At 40.5% G+C, this 17337-nt stretch overlaps 1 protein-coding gene across 1 annotated transcript; it reads right to left on the reverse strand.

The window, feature by feature from the left end:
- Nucleotides 1-2547: 2547 nt before the first annotated feature.
- Nucleotides 2548-17041, reverse strand: LOC141014389 (protein NLRC3-like). Its single transcript, XM_073488179.1, has 11 exons — nucleotides 16995-17041; nucleotides 15165-15267; nucleotides 14906-15052; nucleotides 14361-14474; nucleotides 13460-13526; nucleotides 13144-13372; nucleotides 11257-13066; nucleotides 10673-10846; nucleotides 5864-6037; nucleotides 3373-3419; nucleotides 2548-3138 (listed from the first exon to the last, which is right to left on the reverse strand). Exons 2-11 carry the CDS (start codon nucleotides 15251-15253, stop codon nucleotides 2591-2593), a joined length of 3399 nt encoding a protein of 1132 aa, XP_073344280.1. The 5' UTR covers nucleotides 15254-15267; nucleotides 16995-17041; the 3' UTR covers nucleotides 2548-2590.
- Between the last annotated feature and the right edge of the window lie 296 nt (nucleotides 17042-17337).

The raw sequence follows: 17337 nt of genomic DNA on the forward strand, positions 1-17337 counted from the left end.
TTTTTATTTTTTTTAATTCAGGCACATCTTATTTTATAGTAGTTGTGCAGATGTTCCTGCATTAATGTTATAAAAAGTGATTCTGTAATAATTTAAATTCTTCTATTGTTGGAAGACCTATTGGACCTATGAGGTGTCTGTCACTACACATTCTGAGCTATGATTTAATTGTGACATGTTACTTCTGTTTGTAGTGATTAAGGAAGGTGTCTGATATTGAGGAGATCTGGTAGGAGACTCCAGAGTCATTAGTCAGCTCTATGTGTGTGCTAAAAGGTTAGCTGGAGGACAAGATACTAAACTGGTTCAACTCTTATGCCAGATGGCTGGAGCTGGCTCACTGTGTACCCTTTAAGGACAGAGAGACAGTCAGGTCAGCTTTATAAGCTTTATAATAATTTTTAATCTATAGAAGATGAGACAGTCCAAAGGGGTCGGAGGCCGATCAACTCCTCTTTGACCTATTGGATAGATGGACCCTCAATCCACCAAAGTGACCAATTAGAAGAAGTAGGTAGGTGTGGGCGAAAGTACTTTAAAAAGACCAGCGCAGACAGAGAAGGTTCGGAGGGTATTTGTAGATTTCCTAGATCGAAGGTTCGAGCGAATTTCTGGTAGAGCAGAGGGCAAAGCCTTTGGCAGAACTTTGCCAGATATTAGGAACACCGGGTGTGGCCACACTGGTTCGGACGCAGGCTTGAAAGCTGTTTCAATAAAGATTGCTCCATCATTCCACCCAGCCTCGCCTCCGCAGATTCTTTTATCACCAAACTACACGCCGACACCTTTGATGAAGACAGCCCAGAAACAACTCCTACATTTAGATACATGAGCCTTATTCAGATTGAATAAACTATTTCACATTCCTTTTTAATTTATGTTCAAATGTAAATTATATTGTAATTTTAAATAAAACACACAAAGAGGCGGCAGAGTTTAACAGATGTATTTTGAGTCAAAGAAAATAAATGGACTAGAAAAGTGTAAATAAAATATGGATTTAATGTATTTAACATCTTAAGATAAATGGTTGATACATTTAAATGTAGTTATAAATTATATGTCTTTGTATGTGTATATATACATACATGTTTCAGACAAAAAAAGGACAGGAAAGAAAACCTCATGCACAAAATAACTTTTTACTAAACTAATATTCACAATATTATTGTACAATATCAGTCTGTTGTTGCACCATCTTCTTTGCTGTGGTGTCCTGGGGTGCAGGCATCAAAGTGACAAAACACCAACAGACTGAACAAACTCATGAAGAAGACAGAGTCTGTTGTTGGCTCTGAGCTCGTCACCCTGGAGGAGGTGGTGGAGGACAGGGTGCTGACAAAACTGCTGCCAGTCATGGACAATGTCTCTCACCCCCTCCACAAAACTCTGGACAAGCTTAAGAGCAGCTTCAGACACAGACTCATTCAACCCCACTATATTGTATATAGTTATTTACTGTTTCTGTATTTGCCCTTGTATTTTGATTCTATTTGTACTTGAATGTACCAGCTGCTATAATAACCTAATTTCCCCTCTGGGATTAATGAAGTTATCTATCTAGGGAGAGCTGAGGTCCAGAGGCGCTCATGCCGCCCTGGCCAGCTGCCCATATTGCCCACATGAGGAAACGCTCAGCTCAGCAGCTGATGTGGACACTTCAAGCCTCCAGGTCACATGACAAAGGACGAAGGAGACGTCTGGTGTCCAACACATATTATATTCACACACTGTGATTTTTATATAACAGAGAACAATGTGGGAAAACTCATCAGACAGGAAATATTCAAAGCACATTATTGTTATATGTTTTAAAAAGGGCTCTTTAAATGTAGACTCAGTCTGAACTGACTCCTGTTGGTATCACCCAAAGCATGATGGGAAGTGTGGTCCTCACAACTCTGAACTGATTCAACTCAACTGGTAATAAAAAACATGTGGAGCAACAAAATACATCTAATTTATTATGTTCTCTACCAGCAGAACATTATTTTAAAGTATTGAGACTCAGAATGTGTCAACAACATGATTCTTTATATACAGATGATGGAAATGAACTGAAATAACTAGAATGAAAAACAATCTGATGATCGACTTCATGAACAATAATAACTCATCTCAGTTACAAAAACTGTGGAATCATATTTGTACAAAGTCAAATGATCAGAACATATTTTTACACTTTCATGTTTGTGGACCTGATTTACACCTTCAAACACATCTGGATGTGTGTGTGTGTGTGTGTGTGTGTGTGTGTGTGTGTGTGTGTGTGTGTGTGTGTTTGTGAGTGTGTGTGTGAGTATGTGTGTGTGTGTGTGTGTGTGTGAATGTGTGTGTGTGTGTGTGTGTGTGTGTTTGTGTGAGTATGTGAGTGTGTGTGTGTGTGTGTGAGTGTGTGTCTGTGAGTGTGTGTGTGTGTGTTTGTGTGTGTGTGAGTGTGTGTGAGTGTGTGTGTGTGTTTGTGTGTGTGAGTGTGAGTGTGTGTCTGTGAGTGTGTGTGTGTGTGTGTGTTTGTGTGTGTGAGTGTGTGTTTGTGTGTGTGTGTGTGTATGTGTGTGTGTGTGTGTGTGTGTGTGTGTGTGTGTCCCTCCTACAGAGACACTGAGGAACCAGACCTGAACCAGAACCCAGGATAAAGAGGTTGAGTGAATGTGGTGTTGAAGGTGTGGAGGTGGATCAGTGAGTCAGAGGAGACTCTGTAGAAGGACAGAGTGCCAGCAGGACAGTCCACATACACTGCTACTCTGTTAGAGACAGAGGAGGAGGAGGAGGAGGAGGAGGAGGAGGAGGAGGAGAGGACTGTACTTCTCTTATTGTGCCAGACAGAGTAACGACCATCATCAGAGCAGAACAGACTCCAGGACTGATTATTCCGTCCAAACAAACAGTCATCACTATTTCCTCTCCTCCTGATTCCTCTGTAACTCACTGATATCTCAACCTCTCCTCTCCACTCGACCTCCCAGTAACAGCGACCAGTCAGACCATTTCTACACAGCAGCTGAGTCCAGTACTCAAACCTCTCTGGATGATCAGGATATGGCTGCTTCTCTCTCACACGTGTCACCTTCCTGTTGTTGTCAGACAGTTTGAGGTGTCTGTTCACTGTGTTTGTGTCCACTGTGAGTTCACAGACATCTGATGGAGAGAACAAGACACAATACAGCAGCAGTTTATCATCTAACACAGCTGATGGTTTATTTGTTGCTTTATTAACAGACTGACTGTTAATTAGATCAAAACTTCACAATGACTCATCTTTGTGGATCTTCTTTCAAACTGACAGTTGAATGCAGATACACAAGCTTTAGATTTAAACTACTTTAACATGTGCTGCCTTGTTTTCATCAGTCAAAGTGAACACACACTTACACTTCCTCAGACCAGGTTTCAGCCTCTGCTCTGCACCATGTTCCACCCTGGAGGAAGAAACAAAGTCAGGATGAACCTTCAGAAGCTTCCTCATCAACGATCTTCATAAAGCTTCACTCAGATCACCATGAAGACAAAACAGCTGCATTTATAAAACACACTTCATACACACACTCAGACTTTACATCAAATATTCACAATCAACAACTAAATAATAAAAAGCTGGTCGACTGAATAATCACTGAATAAATTCATTTTCCTGGCATTTAATAATGTGAAGTGACAGAATCGAGCGCAGTGGAAAATATATGAAACATAAAATAAAACTACGACTGAACTTTGAACCTCGACTTTTAAAACAAAACAAACGAGACGTCCTCAAAGTGTTCAGAAAAAAATCCTGACAACTGGACAAACTCCTTCTGATGAACATCAGGTCAGATCAGGTATCTAAACACTTTCTGACAGCAAACTTAATGCTTTTAAACATCTTTTAAAGAAAATCAAAGAACATTAAATAACCTGTCAACAACTAATGAATGCATGTTGGAGCTGGCGGATATGAAACGATCTCATGTTGACCTGAATGAACTGTGTTCTCCTGTTGTGTCAATCATGAAACAGAAACTCTTCACACGTCTCAAACTAAATCTTAAATGTCTAAATGTTGTAGCTTTCATTCACAGCTGGCTTCAAATAATTAACTTGAACAACAGAAATGTGTAAATAATAACTCAACATGAAGAACAATATCACTGCAGAGCACTATAGCACGTTAATACTGACAGGCTGTTAAAACCTCTCCACGTAAAACTGAACAGTCTTATTTCTACACTGAACTTTATAATCCTGTTATCTCACAGTTAAATATGAGAAAAGCTTCAATCACTGATGACAACACGCTGGTTTTAAACATCAGGGTTCAGATATCATCACTGGTGGAGTCTTTGCTGTCTGTCCTGTAGGGGGCAGTGCTTTTTATAATGTAACATGTTGCTATCAGCTACATCACCAGAAACTACAACTCAAACATGAATGAGAGTTGAAACACTTGAAACACATCAGCAGCTCTGCTGAATCACTGATCATCTGAACTAACATGCGGCACAAAGTTTAACTAAATAAAAGATGTCGTCCAGCTTCAGATCACACAGATAATTACAACCAAACAACTGGACTCACACAGAGAACGTTCAGACTGTCTGACCTTCAGCTGACAGCAAACGAGATCACATCTTCACCAAAACTCACTCTGTTGTTCTTTGACTTTATGAAAATGAGTTCTTCTCTCTCTTTTATTTAGCTGTTAACATTAACATTTGCAGTTGTTGTAGTGAAAATTCTCTTTTGTGAGGTTGAGAGTTGCTAATTCCCAGAAGAATTGCAGACTCAGCGTGATGAATCAGATCTCTTTAATACATGCAGCATGGAGAGAAGACCCGAAGTGTTCTCTCCAGTCTTCCATGTTTCTGACTTAAATACAGCGGTTGCATACTTTACGACAGTCATGAATCACTTCTTCCCAAAACAACGACCCCCTGGTGTTTGTTTTGATCATGTCTTTCCCAGGGCAGTGACCCTTTGCTGTTTTATTGAAATGTAAATGTCATCATATCTACCTTCCTGTAACACCTCAGGAAAAGAGAATTACCCCTCATATGACTTTGACACTTCTCCCCTCCTGCTCTCACATCCTGATATGGTCTTTACAGTACATTGATTACTGAATGGAAAACCATTTAGTTTCTCACATTGTGGACATGTTTTCTCCTCTTCATCTGTTTCAACAGTTCATTAAAGTGCAGTGAACTCCTGCTGAAGAGGTCACCAGTTTAAAAAGACCTCTCTCCTCTCAGTCGACTTGGTCGTTGGCCACAGGTCAGTCACTGTGATTCACTGTTAAAAGTGGACGGTCCCGTCCAGATTTTGTTGAGAAGACTCCTGAATATTTCTTTAGTTGTATGACTTTCAATAAAATGTATTTACTTCTACATGAGAGCAGGAAGCTGTCTGGCCAAAAATAAAAAGATGAGATGAAAGTTACACTCATGGTTGATACACAGCTTTTATATTCACATACATAACATTAAATAATGTGACTTTTCACGAGTCTGGTCATTATCTTAAAATTTAAGATCTTTTACAAATAACATAATGACTCTCCAGAGAAACTAAATGTACATTGAGCTCAGCTGTTTTTCAACTTCTGTTTCCACAATCAAGAATCAACTTTAAACCTCTTGATGAGTTTTTATTCTGGTTAATCAACACTGAACTATATGTGTGTTACAGTGTCATTAAACGATCAACAGCAGATGGTGGTGTGATGTAAGTCAGGAGGTCAGTCTTAGTGTGGACAGGGACTCTCATCTCATCAGTTACTGTCTTCACTGTTATCAGCAGTGCTGCTGGTTCAGACTGTGAACCAACAGTCCTCAGCTTGTCAGTGTGACAGAGAAACAGTGTGTGAACTCTTGTTGTCTGTTCATACCTGAGAGTGTCCAGTTTCCAGTCTGGATCCTCGAGTCCAGCCGACAGCAGCTTCACTCCTGAGTCTCCTGGATGATTGTAGCTCAGGTCCAGCTCTCTCAGATGGGAGGGGTTGGATCTCAGAGCTGAGGCCAGAGAAGTACAGCCTTCCTCTGTGATCAGACAGCCTGACAGCCTGGAGTGGAAGAAGAAGAGCAAAGTTGAGCTGCAGAGTTTGAGGAAATATTGGATTTAAAAGTTAGCTTCACCTAAGGAAAACATTTCATCGCCATTCTCAGGTGACAGCATCTGTGAGATCATAAAAACACCTGTGAGGACAGAGACTGAATCACAGAGTGCTGAGGTTAAAAAAGGGGCTCCACCAACTCTTTGGTTAAATATCTGTCTGATGTTCCACTTTGTTCAGCAGCTAGTCTCTCACTGTGTCTGTCAGCTGTTTGCTGCTGGGCAGGTAGTGTTCAGAGGGGTTGTAAAAACAAAACAATGAGCTCAAAAATGCTTCAACAGTCTCAAGAGCTGAGGGGTAAAGCGACCTGGTGATAAGTACTACTACTGTACATCACTTCTGTGTGAGTTCCCACTGTGTGTTTGCCGTATACTGCTCCGCCAGTGACGTCATGTTACCGGGTTCCAGCGGATACTGTCGTGATGCTGTCGCAAACGGACTTCTGCTGAAAACTGCCAACTAGGCTAGTGATTGCTGTCTTTTTCATTATTATTGCCTCTGGATGCCTATATGGCCTTATAACCTTTGTTTATGGTGTTCCACATTGTTTCTCTGCTGCTGTATGATTATAATTTACATGATACTTAAATGTAGGCCATATTATTAATTTATTTATCTATTTTTTTATTTTATTTACTTATCTTGTTTTCCTGAATTAAATAGGGCCCTTCCTTATTTCTACTGGCATAATATTGCAATATGAGTCCTTGATTTAAGATCTATTCAAGATGTTGCTACATTGTGTGTGTGTGTATGTGTGTGTGCTTTTGTGTGTCTGTGTCTGTAAGTGTGTGTTATGTCTATCTTTGTCCTTGCTCCCCGCTCTCATCACTTCATCTCTCCCCATTCATGTCACTTTTTTTTTCTCTCTTTCTTTAATATATAAGATACAATTGATTTAGTGAAGGGTCTAAAGATTATTCACCTAAACATTTGGAGTCTTGTCCCAAAAATTGATTTATTAAGAGCCTGGGTTACTCTTCATAAACCAAACATCATTACTATTTCTGAGACATGGCTCCATGATAATATCACAGATGATGAAATTGAAATTGAAAATTTAGTTTTATATAGAGCTGATAGGTCCTCTAGAGGTGGTGGTGTGGCTACCTATGTTGCAGCAAATTTAGTTTCTTGCCACATCAGTCCTACTGTTGAGCCAGTTAACTTTGAATGTCTTTTCATCAATATAATTTTTCATGAAAACAAACAGTTAACAATTGGCAACATTTACAGGCCTCCCTCAGCCCCTGCTGATTCTACCATGTGCATCTTATCTACTATTAATTCTCTTGGGAGGCATGATGAATTAATTATTCTTGGGGACTTCAACAGTAACTGGCTTGATCGTTCTTCTCATAAGGACAGAAACTTATTTGATAGTGTACACCTCATGCAGCTCATTAATGAACCCACTAGAGTTGATTATAGATCCTCATCTCTGCTTGACTGGATCCTTGTCTCAAATCCTGACAGAATAGTTAAGTCTGGTGTCATGTCTGACTGTTTTAAGTGATCATTCTATTATATTTTGTGTTTGGAAAATAAAGGTTCCTCGTTCTCCTCCCAAATTTATTACATTTAGACAATGTAAACATATTAATGAAGGCAATTTCATTTATGATTTGATTTCTATTAATTGGGACAGATTTCAGTTAATTCCTTACGTTGAGGAAGCATGGAACTTTTTCTTTTCTGAAATAAACAACATTATTGAAAAACATGCTCCGATGAAGACTGTTAGAGTCAAAGGCAGACACCTGCCTTGGATTAGTTCAGAACTCCTTAGTCTTTTTAAGCAGAGGGATAAAGCTCGGGCTACATATCGCGCATCTAGGGATTCTACTGACTGCGACACTTACAGATCACTTAGGAATGAATGTACAGTCAAAACCAGGAACGCAAAGTCTAATTACTTCAAAGAAAGCCTGTCCCAAAATTTTCACAACCCATGACAGTTCTGGAAGCGACTGAATCTCATTCTTAACAGAAATAACAAAAATCTTTTATCCCAGATTCAATTCAATAATGAGCCTATCTCTGATCCATCACTTATTCCTCATGCTTTTAATCATCATTTCTCTTCCATCTGTAGCTCCTTTCACTTTGACTCTTATTGGACTGCCAGCCCCTCATATAGTACCTTCTCTGACCATTCATTTTCCTTTAAAAAAATCTTGCCCAGTGATGCTTTTCTTGCTTTACGTCAACTAAGATATAACACTAGTTCTGGTCCTGATGGCCTTGAAGTTAAATTTATTAAACTTGCAGCTCATGTCCTGATGTATCCCCTTGCTGACCTGTTTAATTTGTCTCCTTTTCAAAGGAGGTGATCCCTCTGATGTAAATAACTATCGCCCTTATTTCTATTATTTGCACAATCGCAAAAATTTTTGAAAAGCTTAACCAGTTGTCTCAGTACTTAAATTCATTCAATATTCTGTCGCCTTTTCAATCAGGATTCAGACCAAATTATTCCACTACCACAGCCTTGTTGAAATTCACAAATGATGTGTTCACTTCCTTTGATAAGGGTCAATTTACTGGTGCAATCTTCATTGATCTGTCTAAAGCCTTTGATCTGGTTGACCACTATTTGCTTCTTGATAAACTTTTTGCTATTGGTCTCGATCAAAATGCTCTTCTCTGGTTTACTTATCTCCATAATCGTCGCCAATGTGTTGTCTTTCAAGGTCATCAGTCTGACTTTTTAATTATTGACAAGGGTGTTCTGCAAGGCTCCACATTGGGTCCGCTTCTTTTTTCTGTTTTTATTAATGATCTGCCTAGTATTTGCTCAAACTGTCATACCCACTTATATGCTGATGACACTGTTATATACACCTCTAACTCTGATATATCACAAATCCAGAACTCTTTACAGTTTGATTTCGATATGGTTCAAGACTGGTTCTGTAAGAACAAACTTGTATTGAACAAAAAGAAGTCATGCAGTATGATTTTCAGTACACGTCACCTCCGATCCCACTCATTTGATTTTCATATTTATTTTTCTGATGGATCTCCTGTTGACAAAGTTGACACATTTAAATATCATGGACTTTGGATTGACCCTGAACTCACCTTTAAACCTCACATTGACTACATTGTTAAAAAAGCATATGTTGTCTCGCTTCACTTTACCGTTCAATCAACTGTTTCACATTTCATGTCAGAAAAAGGTTAATCTCACAACTGATACTACCACTTGTTGACTATGCTGATATTGTTTATCAAAATACTTCAGACACTCATCTTAAATCTCTGACTGTATTATTTAATTCCTTATGTAGATTTGTTTTGAGATGTCCTTTTAGAACACATCATTGTCTTATGTTTGATTCATTGAACTGGTTACAACCCAAATCAATAAGGCAATCTCATTGGCTTCATTTTCTTTTCAAATGTGTTTATCTCCATTGTCCTCCATATTTAAAAGAACTTATGATTCCATACAATTCGCCATACTCACTTAGACATATGAACTTCCCTTTTTTCTTTGTTCCTAGATTCTCAAAAGAGGTTGGTTAAAGGTCATTCCAATATAAAGCTCCATCGGATTGGAACGATCTCCCTCTTTTTTTGCGTTCTATTACCTCTTTTCATTGTTTCAGGATGTCACTATACTCCTATCTTAAAACAAATTGCTCATGTTTCTAATTCATTCATTTATTTTTATTCTTTCTTTCTCCATTTTCGTTATTTCTACTATGTTTTTATGTTCACATCATTGATCCTTGTTATTCAATATCTCTACTCTGTATGTTATACTTATGTGGGTAGGGGTGGTGTGTGGGAGTGGGTGAGCAAGATGTCTGTCCATTTAAATCCAATCACGATCCACAACAAAACATTCATCAATTTTAAAATGTCCTGCAGACTACAGCCAGAGCTGAAATAGCTTATGAATTTCTCCATGTACTCCATTAAAACAGAATATTTCATTAAAGATAGTTCTTGTTTGGCACAAGCTCCTCATCCACCATGGTGCTAGCTATAACTCAAAATTCAAAATGTGTTTCCCAAGTATGGAAGCAAGTTTTTCTGTGAGAAAGAGAGTGAAAAAGTATTTTTCAAGAGGATCGTAAAGGCTCATTTGTGTTCTTGTATTACATTGTTGTATTGTATCTTCTTTTTTTTTCGTGAGAAAATGTTTTTCATTCTTAATAAAAAAAGAAACATTCTCACTTGCCCCTCAGGGCTTATGTGCCCAAGGAAGAGTCACAGGAAGCTATTTGGCTCCAGACTGTGACCATCAATAGAGACAGTGCGACTAAACTAACTAAAAAACAAAACAAAAAAAATATGATGACATGAAGAATGACAGGTCTCTGTTAATAAAACCTAACCTTAATGTTTATGTATGATAGAGTAAGTATAAACAAGACCTAACATTATTTAAACACAGTCTAAACTATTTGTTATTTTTATCATTTCCGGTTATAGGAGCTGCTGCAGCCTCTCTCCCAAAATAATAGAGTATAGATAACAGAGTAATATAATGGAGTAATACTCCAAGTGGAAAAAGATAGTTTGATAGTCCTGCTACATAGTTTGGATGTTAAATAGGGTATGAATCCTGACCTGAGAGTCTCCAGTTTACAGTGTGGACTCTTCAGTCCAACAGACAGCTGCTTCACTCCTGAATCCTGCAGGTCGTTGTCACTCAGGTCCAGCTCTCTCAGACCAGAGGACTGGGAGCTGAGAACTGAGGGCAGAGCTTCACAGCTTCTCTCTGACAGATTACAGCCACTCAGCCTGAAGGAAAGTTAGTGACAAAGACAAACACTGATACTGTTTCCGTCTTATACAATATAAAACACATCACATTTCTATGGACTGGGTCTTTATAGTCTCAAGTATATTACTGGGATCTGTCAATAATTAATAAAGTAATAAAGTACTCCAGAATTACTCCTAAATTATACTCATATCTCTGGGATTGAGCCTGACATGAACTACAAAGAAACAGTTTTCTTCTATTTCATGGATGCATTAATCTGTAGAGGTACAATCAAACTAAAGGAACAATGTGCATGTTTTTCAACTGATCAACTGATCAATCTGATGACTAAATGTTTGGACTCTTATTTGATTGATATTTGATATTAGGAGATTCATTAGTGGAGAAAAACCCTACATGTGTGATACAGTATCTGCTCACTTACAGAGCTTTGTTGGAGGCTTTGACCACTGGCAGCAGCCTCAGAAGAGCCTCCTCTGAAGCACAGTATTTCTTCAGGTCAAACACGTCCAGATCTTCTTCTGATGACAGTAAGATGAAGACCAGAGCTGACCACTGAGCAGGAGACAGTTTATCTGTGGAGAGACTTCCTGATCTCAGGTACTGTTGGATCTCCTCCACTAGAGAACCATCATTCAGTTCATTCAGACAGTGGAACAGATTGATGCTTCTCTCTGGAGACAGATTCTCACTGATCTTCTTCTTGATGTACTTCACTGTTTCCTGATTGGTCTGTGAGATACTTCCTGTGTGTGTCATCAGACCTCGTAGGAGAGTCTGATTGGTTTGCAGGGAAAAACCCAGGAGGAAGCGGAGGAACAAGTCCAGGTGTCCATTTGGACTCTGTAAGGCCTCGTCCACAGCACTCTGGTAGAGATGTGTTGGTTCAGGTTTGTCTCTGAATGGAAACACCCACCACCACCACCACCAGGAGGTTTGTTTTCCTTCTGCCAGCAGATTGACTCCAGAGTTGATGAACGTCAGATGAACATGAAGAGCAGCCAGAAACTCCTGAACACTCAGATGGACAAAGCAGAACACCTTGTCCTGGTACAGTCCTCTCTCCTCTTTAAAGATCTGTGTGAACACTCCTGAGTACACTGAGGCTGCTCTGATATCGATGCCACACTCTGTCAGGTCGGATTCATAGAAGATCAGGTTTCCTTTCTGCAGCTGCTCAAAAGCCAGTTTTCCCAGAGACTCAATCATCTTCCTGCTCTCTGGAGTCCAGTGTGGATCTGTCTCAGCTCCTCCATCATACTTGATGTTCTTCACTTTGGACTGAACCACCAGGAAGTGGATGTACATCTCAGTCAGGGTCTTGGGCAGCTCTCCTCCCTCTCTGGTCTTCAACACATCCTCCAGAACTGTAGCAGTGATCCAGCAGAAGACTGGGATGTGGCACATGATGTGGAGGCTTCGTGATGTCTTGGTGTGGGAGATGATTCTGCTGGCCTGCTCCTCATCTCTGAATCTCTTCCTGAAGTACTCCTCCTTCTGTGGGTCAGTGAACCCTCTGACCTCTGTCACCATGTCAACACACTCAGGAGGGATCTGATTGGCTGCTGCAGGTCGTGTGGTTATCCAGAGGCGAGCAGAGGGAAGCAGTTTCCCCCTGATGAGGTTTGTCAGCAGCACATCCACTGAGGTGGACTCTGTAACATCAGTCAGGATCTCAGTGTTGTGGAAGTCCAGAGGAAGTCGACACTCATCCAGACCGTCAAAGATGAACACAACCTGGAACTCTTCAAAGCTGCAGATTTCTCTGGTTTCAGTGAAGAAGTGATGAACAAGCTCCACCAAGCTGAACTTTTTCTCTTTCAGCACATTCAGCTGTCTGAAAGTGAATGGAAATGTGAACTGTATGTCCTGGTTGGCTTTGTCTTCAGCCCAGTCCAGAGTGAACTTCTGTGTTAAGACTGTTTTCCCGATGCCAGCCACTCCCTTTGTCATCACTCTTCTGATTGGTTTGTCTCCTCCAGGTGAGGCTTTAAAGACGTCTTCTTGTCTGATTGTTGTTTGTGGTCTGTCTGGTTTCCTGGATGCTGTTTCAATCTGTCTGACCTCATGTTGATCATTGACCTCTGCAGTCCCTCCCTCTGTGATGTAGAGCTCTGTGTAGATCTGATTCAGAAGGGTTGGGTTTCCTGCTTTAGCGATCCCCTCAAACACACACTGGAACTTCTTCTGAAGGTCAGATTTGAGTTGACGTCGACAAACTGCAGCAACAGTTCCTGAATGAAACACAACACATCAGTGAGTGGATGTTAGTGTGAAGAAGAAAACAGTTTATTGAGGAAAATCCTCTTACTGCTCTGCAGACAGTCAGCCAGCTCCTCCTGCTTCATTCTCCTCAGGAAGTTCAGTGTGATCTTCAGAAATGCCTCTCTGCTGCTCCTCCTCTGCTCCTCCTCCTCACCGTCCAACACCTCCTCATCCTCACTCTGCCTCTCTGAGCATTCTGGGTAATCTGGACTCAGAACCTTCTGGAACTTCTTCAGCTCGTTCTTCACAAAGGTGACAACGTTCTCCTCAAGATGCTGCAAAAGAGTAAAACTTCAAATGTAAAATGAGACATTTCATTTCATTTGCAGCTGAAGTAAAGTTGTTGTTGGACATTTACACACCTTAAATATGGAGTCCAGGTCTGTTGGATGCTGCTGGACAGACTGACCACTGAGAACCTGCTGAACTCTGCAGAGAGAACATAAAGTACGATGATTTCAACCATCAACAGCTTCACATTTTACATCATCTGTCTGCTTCTGGGGCCTTTTGATGGATTAGGTGAAACAGTTTTCTGGTTTTAATGATGAAGCCTTTAGTTGAGTTTCTAGTTGTCTACCCTGTTATTTACGTTCCTACCTATAACATGGTGTAATATAGTAATAAAGACTGAAGACTTCTTCTGTGAACACAACAGAATTGTTTCTCACATTTTCAGCACACATGAGTTAAAACTGTGTTAGTGAGCACTTCTCCTTTGTCAATCTATCTACCTGACAGCTGTGGTATATCAGACTCTGATTAAACAGCATGATTACTGCACAGCTGTTCCTGAGACTGGTCACAATGAAAGGCTACACTAGTGCAGTTGTCATGAACCATCAAACATTAATGCTAAAGCCCAGGACTCTGGACATTAACCATCCAACTTCCTCCCAACAGACTGAATCTATGGGCAACAACAAAATATGTTGTCATGGTCCACCTGCACTGATCCACACTTCCTCCAGTCAGAGTACTGAGTCCCAGGAGGAACCAGAGAGAGATCAACATCTTTAGTCCACAAATGATTTGAACAATTGATATCAAATCTGGAGGAAAATCATTTGCTCTCATTTGATCACTTGCTTCATGTATTAACTGTTGATTTCTGGAAAATCTTGAATACTAAATGTTCCTCTTTGAAGAAAACATTAAATCAGTGGAGTGTGAAAGTTGAGACCAGCTGACAGATCATTTTATGTCAGGACTTGATAGAAGGAGAGCTGCAGAACAACAAACTCTTCTGGTTTACATTCTTACCTTTCTTCAGCAGAGTGGTCTCCATCCTTGAAGTCAACAAGCCGACCCATGGACCGGTCACTCTTCATGGACACTCTGCTGGGTGCAGGAGAGTCTGGTCTCTGCTTCTGAACCCTGATAGAAACAGACAGACAAACCAACGCACCTCTCAAACCTTCAACCACAAATTAATGTTCAAATGTATCAAAATCTAAAGTTGATTTAAAGAGAAGAAGTCCAGAAAAACCATCAGAGTTTGATGATCCAGTTTGGGACAATAACCAAAGTTCATATTATAAGTCAGATAAACTGGTTCTAGTAATCGTGTCATGTTGCTGATCATTCCTTCAGTTTGAAGCTACAACCCTTTTTAAAATGTGACATGATGAGATCAGAGGAGGTGGACAACATTACAGGAGACTTCTTTGAAATGATAAACATCAGTAAAACGTTGTCTGAATGTTACAGATGAAACGTTCCTCCAACAATAACATTGTTAGAACATGTAGAGAACATGATGAAATGTTACAGGAACGTTCCTGCTGGCTGGGACTATGTTGACTTACTGAGTCTCTGAAGGACGTTTTCCTTTGAACTCTAAAGGATGTTTCATGGACCGGTCACTCTTGATGGACACACAGCTGGGTCCAGGTCCAGGTCCAGGTCCAGGTCCAGGTCCGGGTCCAGTAGAGTCTGGTCTCTGCTGCTCTGGGCTTCAACACAACACACACAGAGCTTTGAGTGTGAATCATGATGGTGGAGTGATTTGAGTGCTGAGCTGTGACATGGAGAAGAGTCATGGACAGTTAGAGATCCTCATCTCACCTCTGAGCTTTGGTCTGGCTGTCATGTTGCCCACACAGAGTGGTTTTAGAGGGAGGGCCTCCCTCCTCTGTCTCCTCACACTGATTCATAGCAGAGCCCACACCTTCACACAAACACAACAACATGATTTATCAGCATTCCTCTCAGTCACATGACAAACATACAGAGTCTGACTGGAGGAAACTAATGAAGCTTTCTGACACCAAATGATAAAAACACAAATCTGACAGTTCAGAATGAAGTTTAAAGTAAAACCAGCTCAACATTTTGTTTCTGACCACAGAGACCACAAAGAGCAGTTAAGACGCTTCAACAAGCCAAAATGAATATTTCAGCTCAGCAGAAGCTGCTGAATTCACGTCCACATCAAGTCACAGAGACTTTCTACCTTCATCTGTAGGAAACACTGGAGCAGAGCTCAGACTGTCAGTCCATTCATTGATCAGCTGATTGACAGATCATTACAGGACAGCAGTTTGAATGATTTACACTCATTTTTCCTGCAAAAATAACAAACATGAGCTTCAGACTTCTTCACTGTCTTTATAATTTAAACCTTTGTGCTGCTGGATGTCAGACTTATTAATAGTCGAGTCCAAACAGCTGATGGATTGTGAGAAAAACTGCTGAAACTAAGTTGATAATGAAGATAATGGTCAGCAGAATCCTGAACTGAGAGAGAAGAAGCTTCTTATTGATCCATCAGGAAGAATCAATTGAGTGGAAGCTGCAGCCAGGAAGCCAATCACAGAGCAGCTGGTGTAGTTCTGCTGTCAGTCCACTAGATGTCCTCAGTCATCTACAGTCACTACAGAGCTGCTCAGTAAACAGATAAATGTCTGCAGGAGGAGAAACTCTGATCTCTGTAAAATCCACTGACAGACAGAATGAGAGTGAAGATCTGGAGCTGAACTCACAGAAGTTTCTCACGTCACCACTCAGAGTGCTTCTTCACATTTACTCAGGAAGCTGCTGAAAGACACTTTGACTGAAGAAGTGAGAGGACAGAAGGGGCTGAGCCTGCTGGTATGGAGGACTCTGTATCTCTACTGTGATTGGACGACAGTCTGTGTAAGTGAATGTCCAGTAAAACATTCATCAATACGATAAACAGATGGACGATTATATTTCATTACACGTGTGACATGTTGAACTGAACAGATTTCATACAGAGAAACAAAATATCGTTGACTAAATAAATCTTCATACTCTGACCAGGTTATTCTATAAATCAACAAACTGGAGTCTGAAGAGCATTTTTGGTTTGGCTGCAGCTTCATGTCTCAGAACAGTTCAATACTAAACACTTGATGGTTATTATCTACTGACAGATGCATCAATGCTGCACAGTGTCCCAAACTAATCAACACTTTACATTCAATACGTGATCAATAGTCAACGTGCTTCCATGTTGCATTAATGCAGAGTTGGAACTAAACCTCGACTGTTCTGAGAACTTGATGAACGTTGTCTTGTTTTAAAATGATGTGCGAGTTATGTGCAGCTGTTGTCCATTGGCGATAATCAAACGTAGGCCTCATAAATACTATTCAGTGTTTCACTCTCACTGTCGTCAGCACAAAGTCACAAAACAGCCGTGGAAGCAGCTCACAGCGACACACAGGCAGACTAGAGAGATGCACTGCAGGCCAGCACACCAGTTTAACGTCAGGCTGGTGTTGTCACCACACTCATTAAACTTGTGTTTAATGACTGACGACTGCATTAAAGGACACCTTCAAACTATCTGACACAGTCTGTCAAACCTCAAATAAATGATGATGTCACACAGGAACATTTCCACCAACAGAAAAGCAGAGTTTCACTCACTCGACTTATTTCCACGAGCGTCCGTCAGTCCAGCAGCTCACTTGTGTCCTGATCAGGTGTGTTTAGAAAAAGAGGATTAGACTGATCTCAGTGTGACCAGCGCCTTCAATACAAACTCCTCCCAGCAGCATTCAAACACTATAAACCAGTGAGAAGCTGCTGCACAGGACAAAGTTCAGCTTTTATTCTTTTATTAGCAGCTGATCAAATGATACCTTTAACCCCCGACGTCTCTTTATACCATCACAGTTCAGCTCTCGACCAAAGTCTTTGTGTCTCAGAGTTTCTCCACTGAACACACACAACAACTGAACTCTGCACACAAAGTGTGGAAACTCAAACC

The sequence above is a fragment of the Pagrus major genome, chromosome 1, assembly GCF_040436345.1.
Source record: "Pagrus major chromosome 1, Pma_NU_1.0".
Classification (NCBI taxonomy): Eukaryota; Metazoa; Chordata; class Actinopteri; order Spariformes; family Sparidae; genus Pagrus; species Pagrus major.

Coding starts and splice junctions, on each gene's coding strand:
- LOC141014389 (XM_073488179.1), bottom strand. CDS start 15,253: ATGAATCAGTGTGAGGAGACAGAGGAGGGAGGCCCTCCCTCTAAAACC. Junction 13,067..13,143: donor GGCTGACTGTCTGCAGAGCA/GTAAGAGGATTT, acceptor TGTTTCATTCAG/GAACTGTTGCTGCAGTTTGT. Junction 10,847..11,256: donor AAAGCCTCCAACAAAGCTCT/GTAAGTGAGCAG, acceptor ACTTTCCTTCAG/GCTGAGTGGCTGTAATCTGT.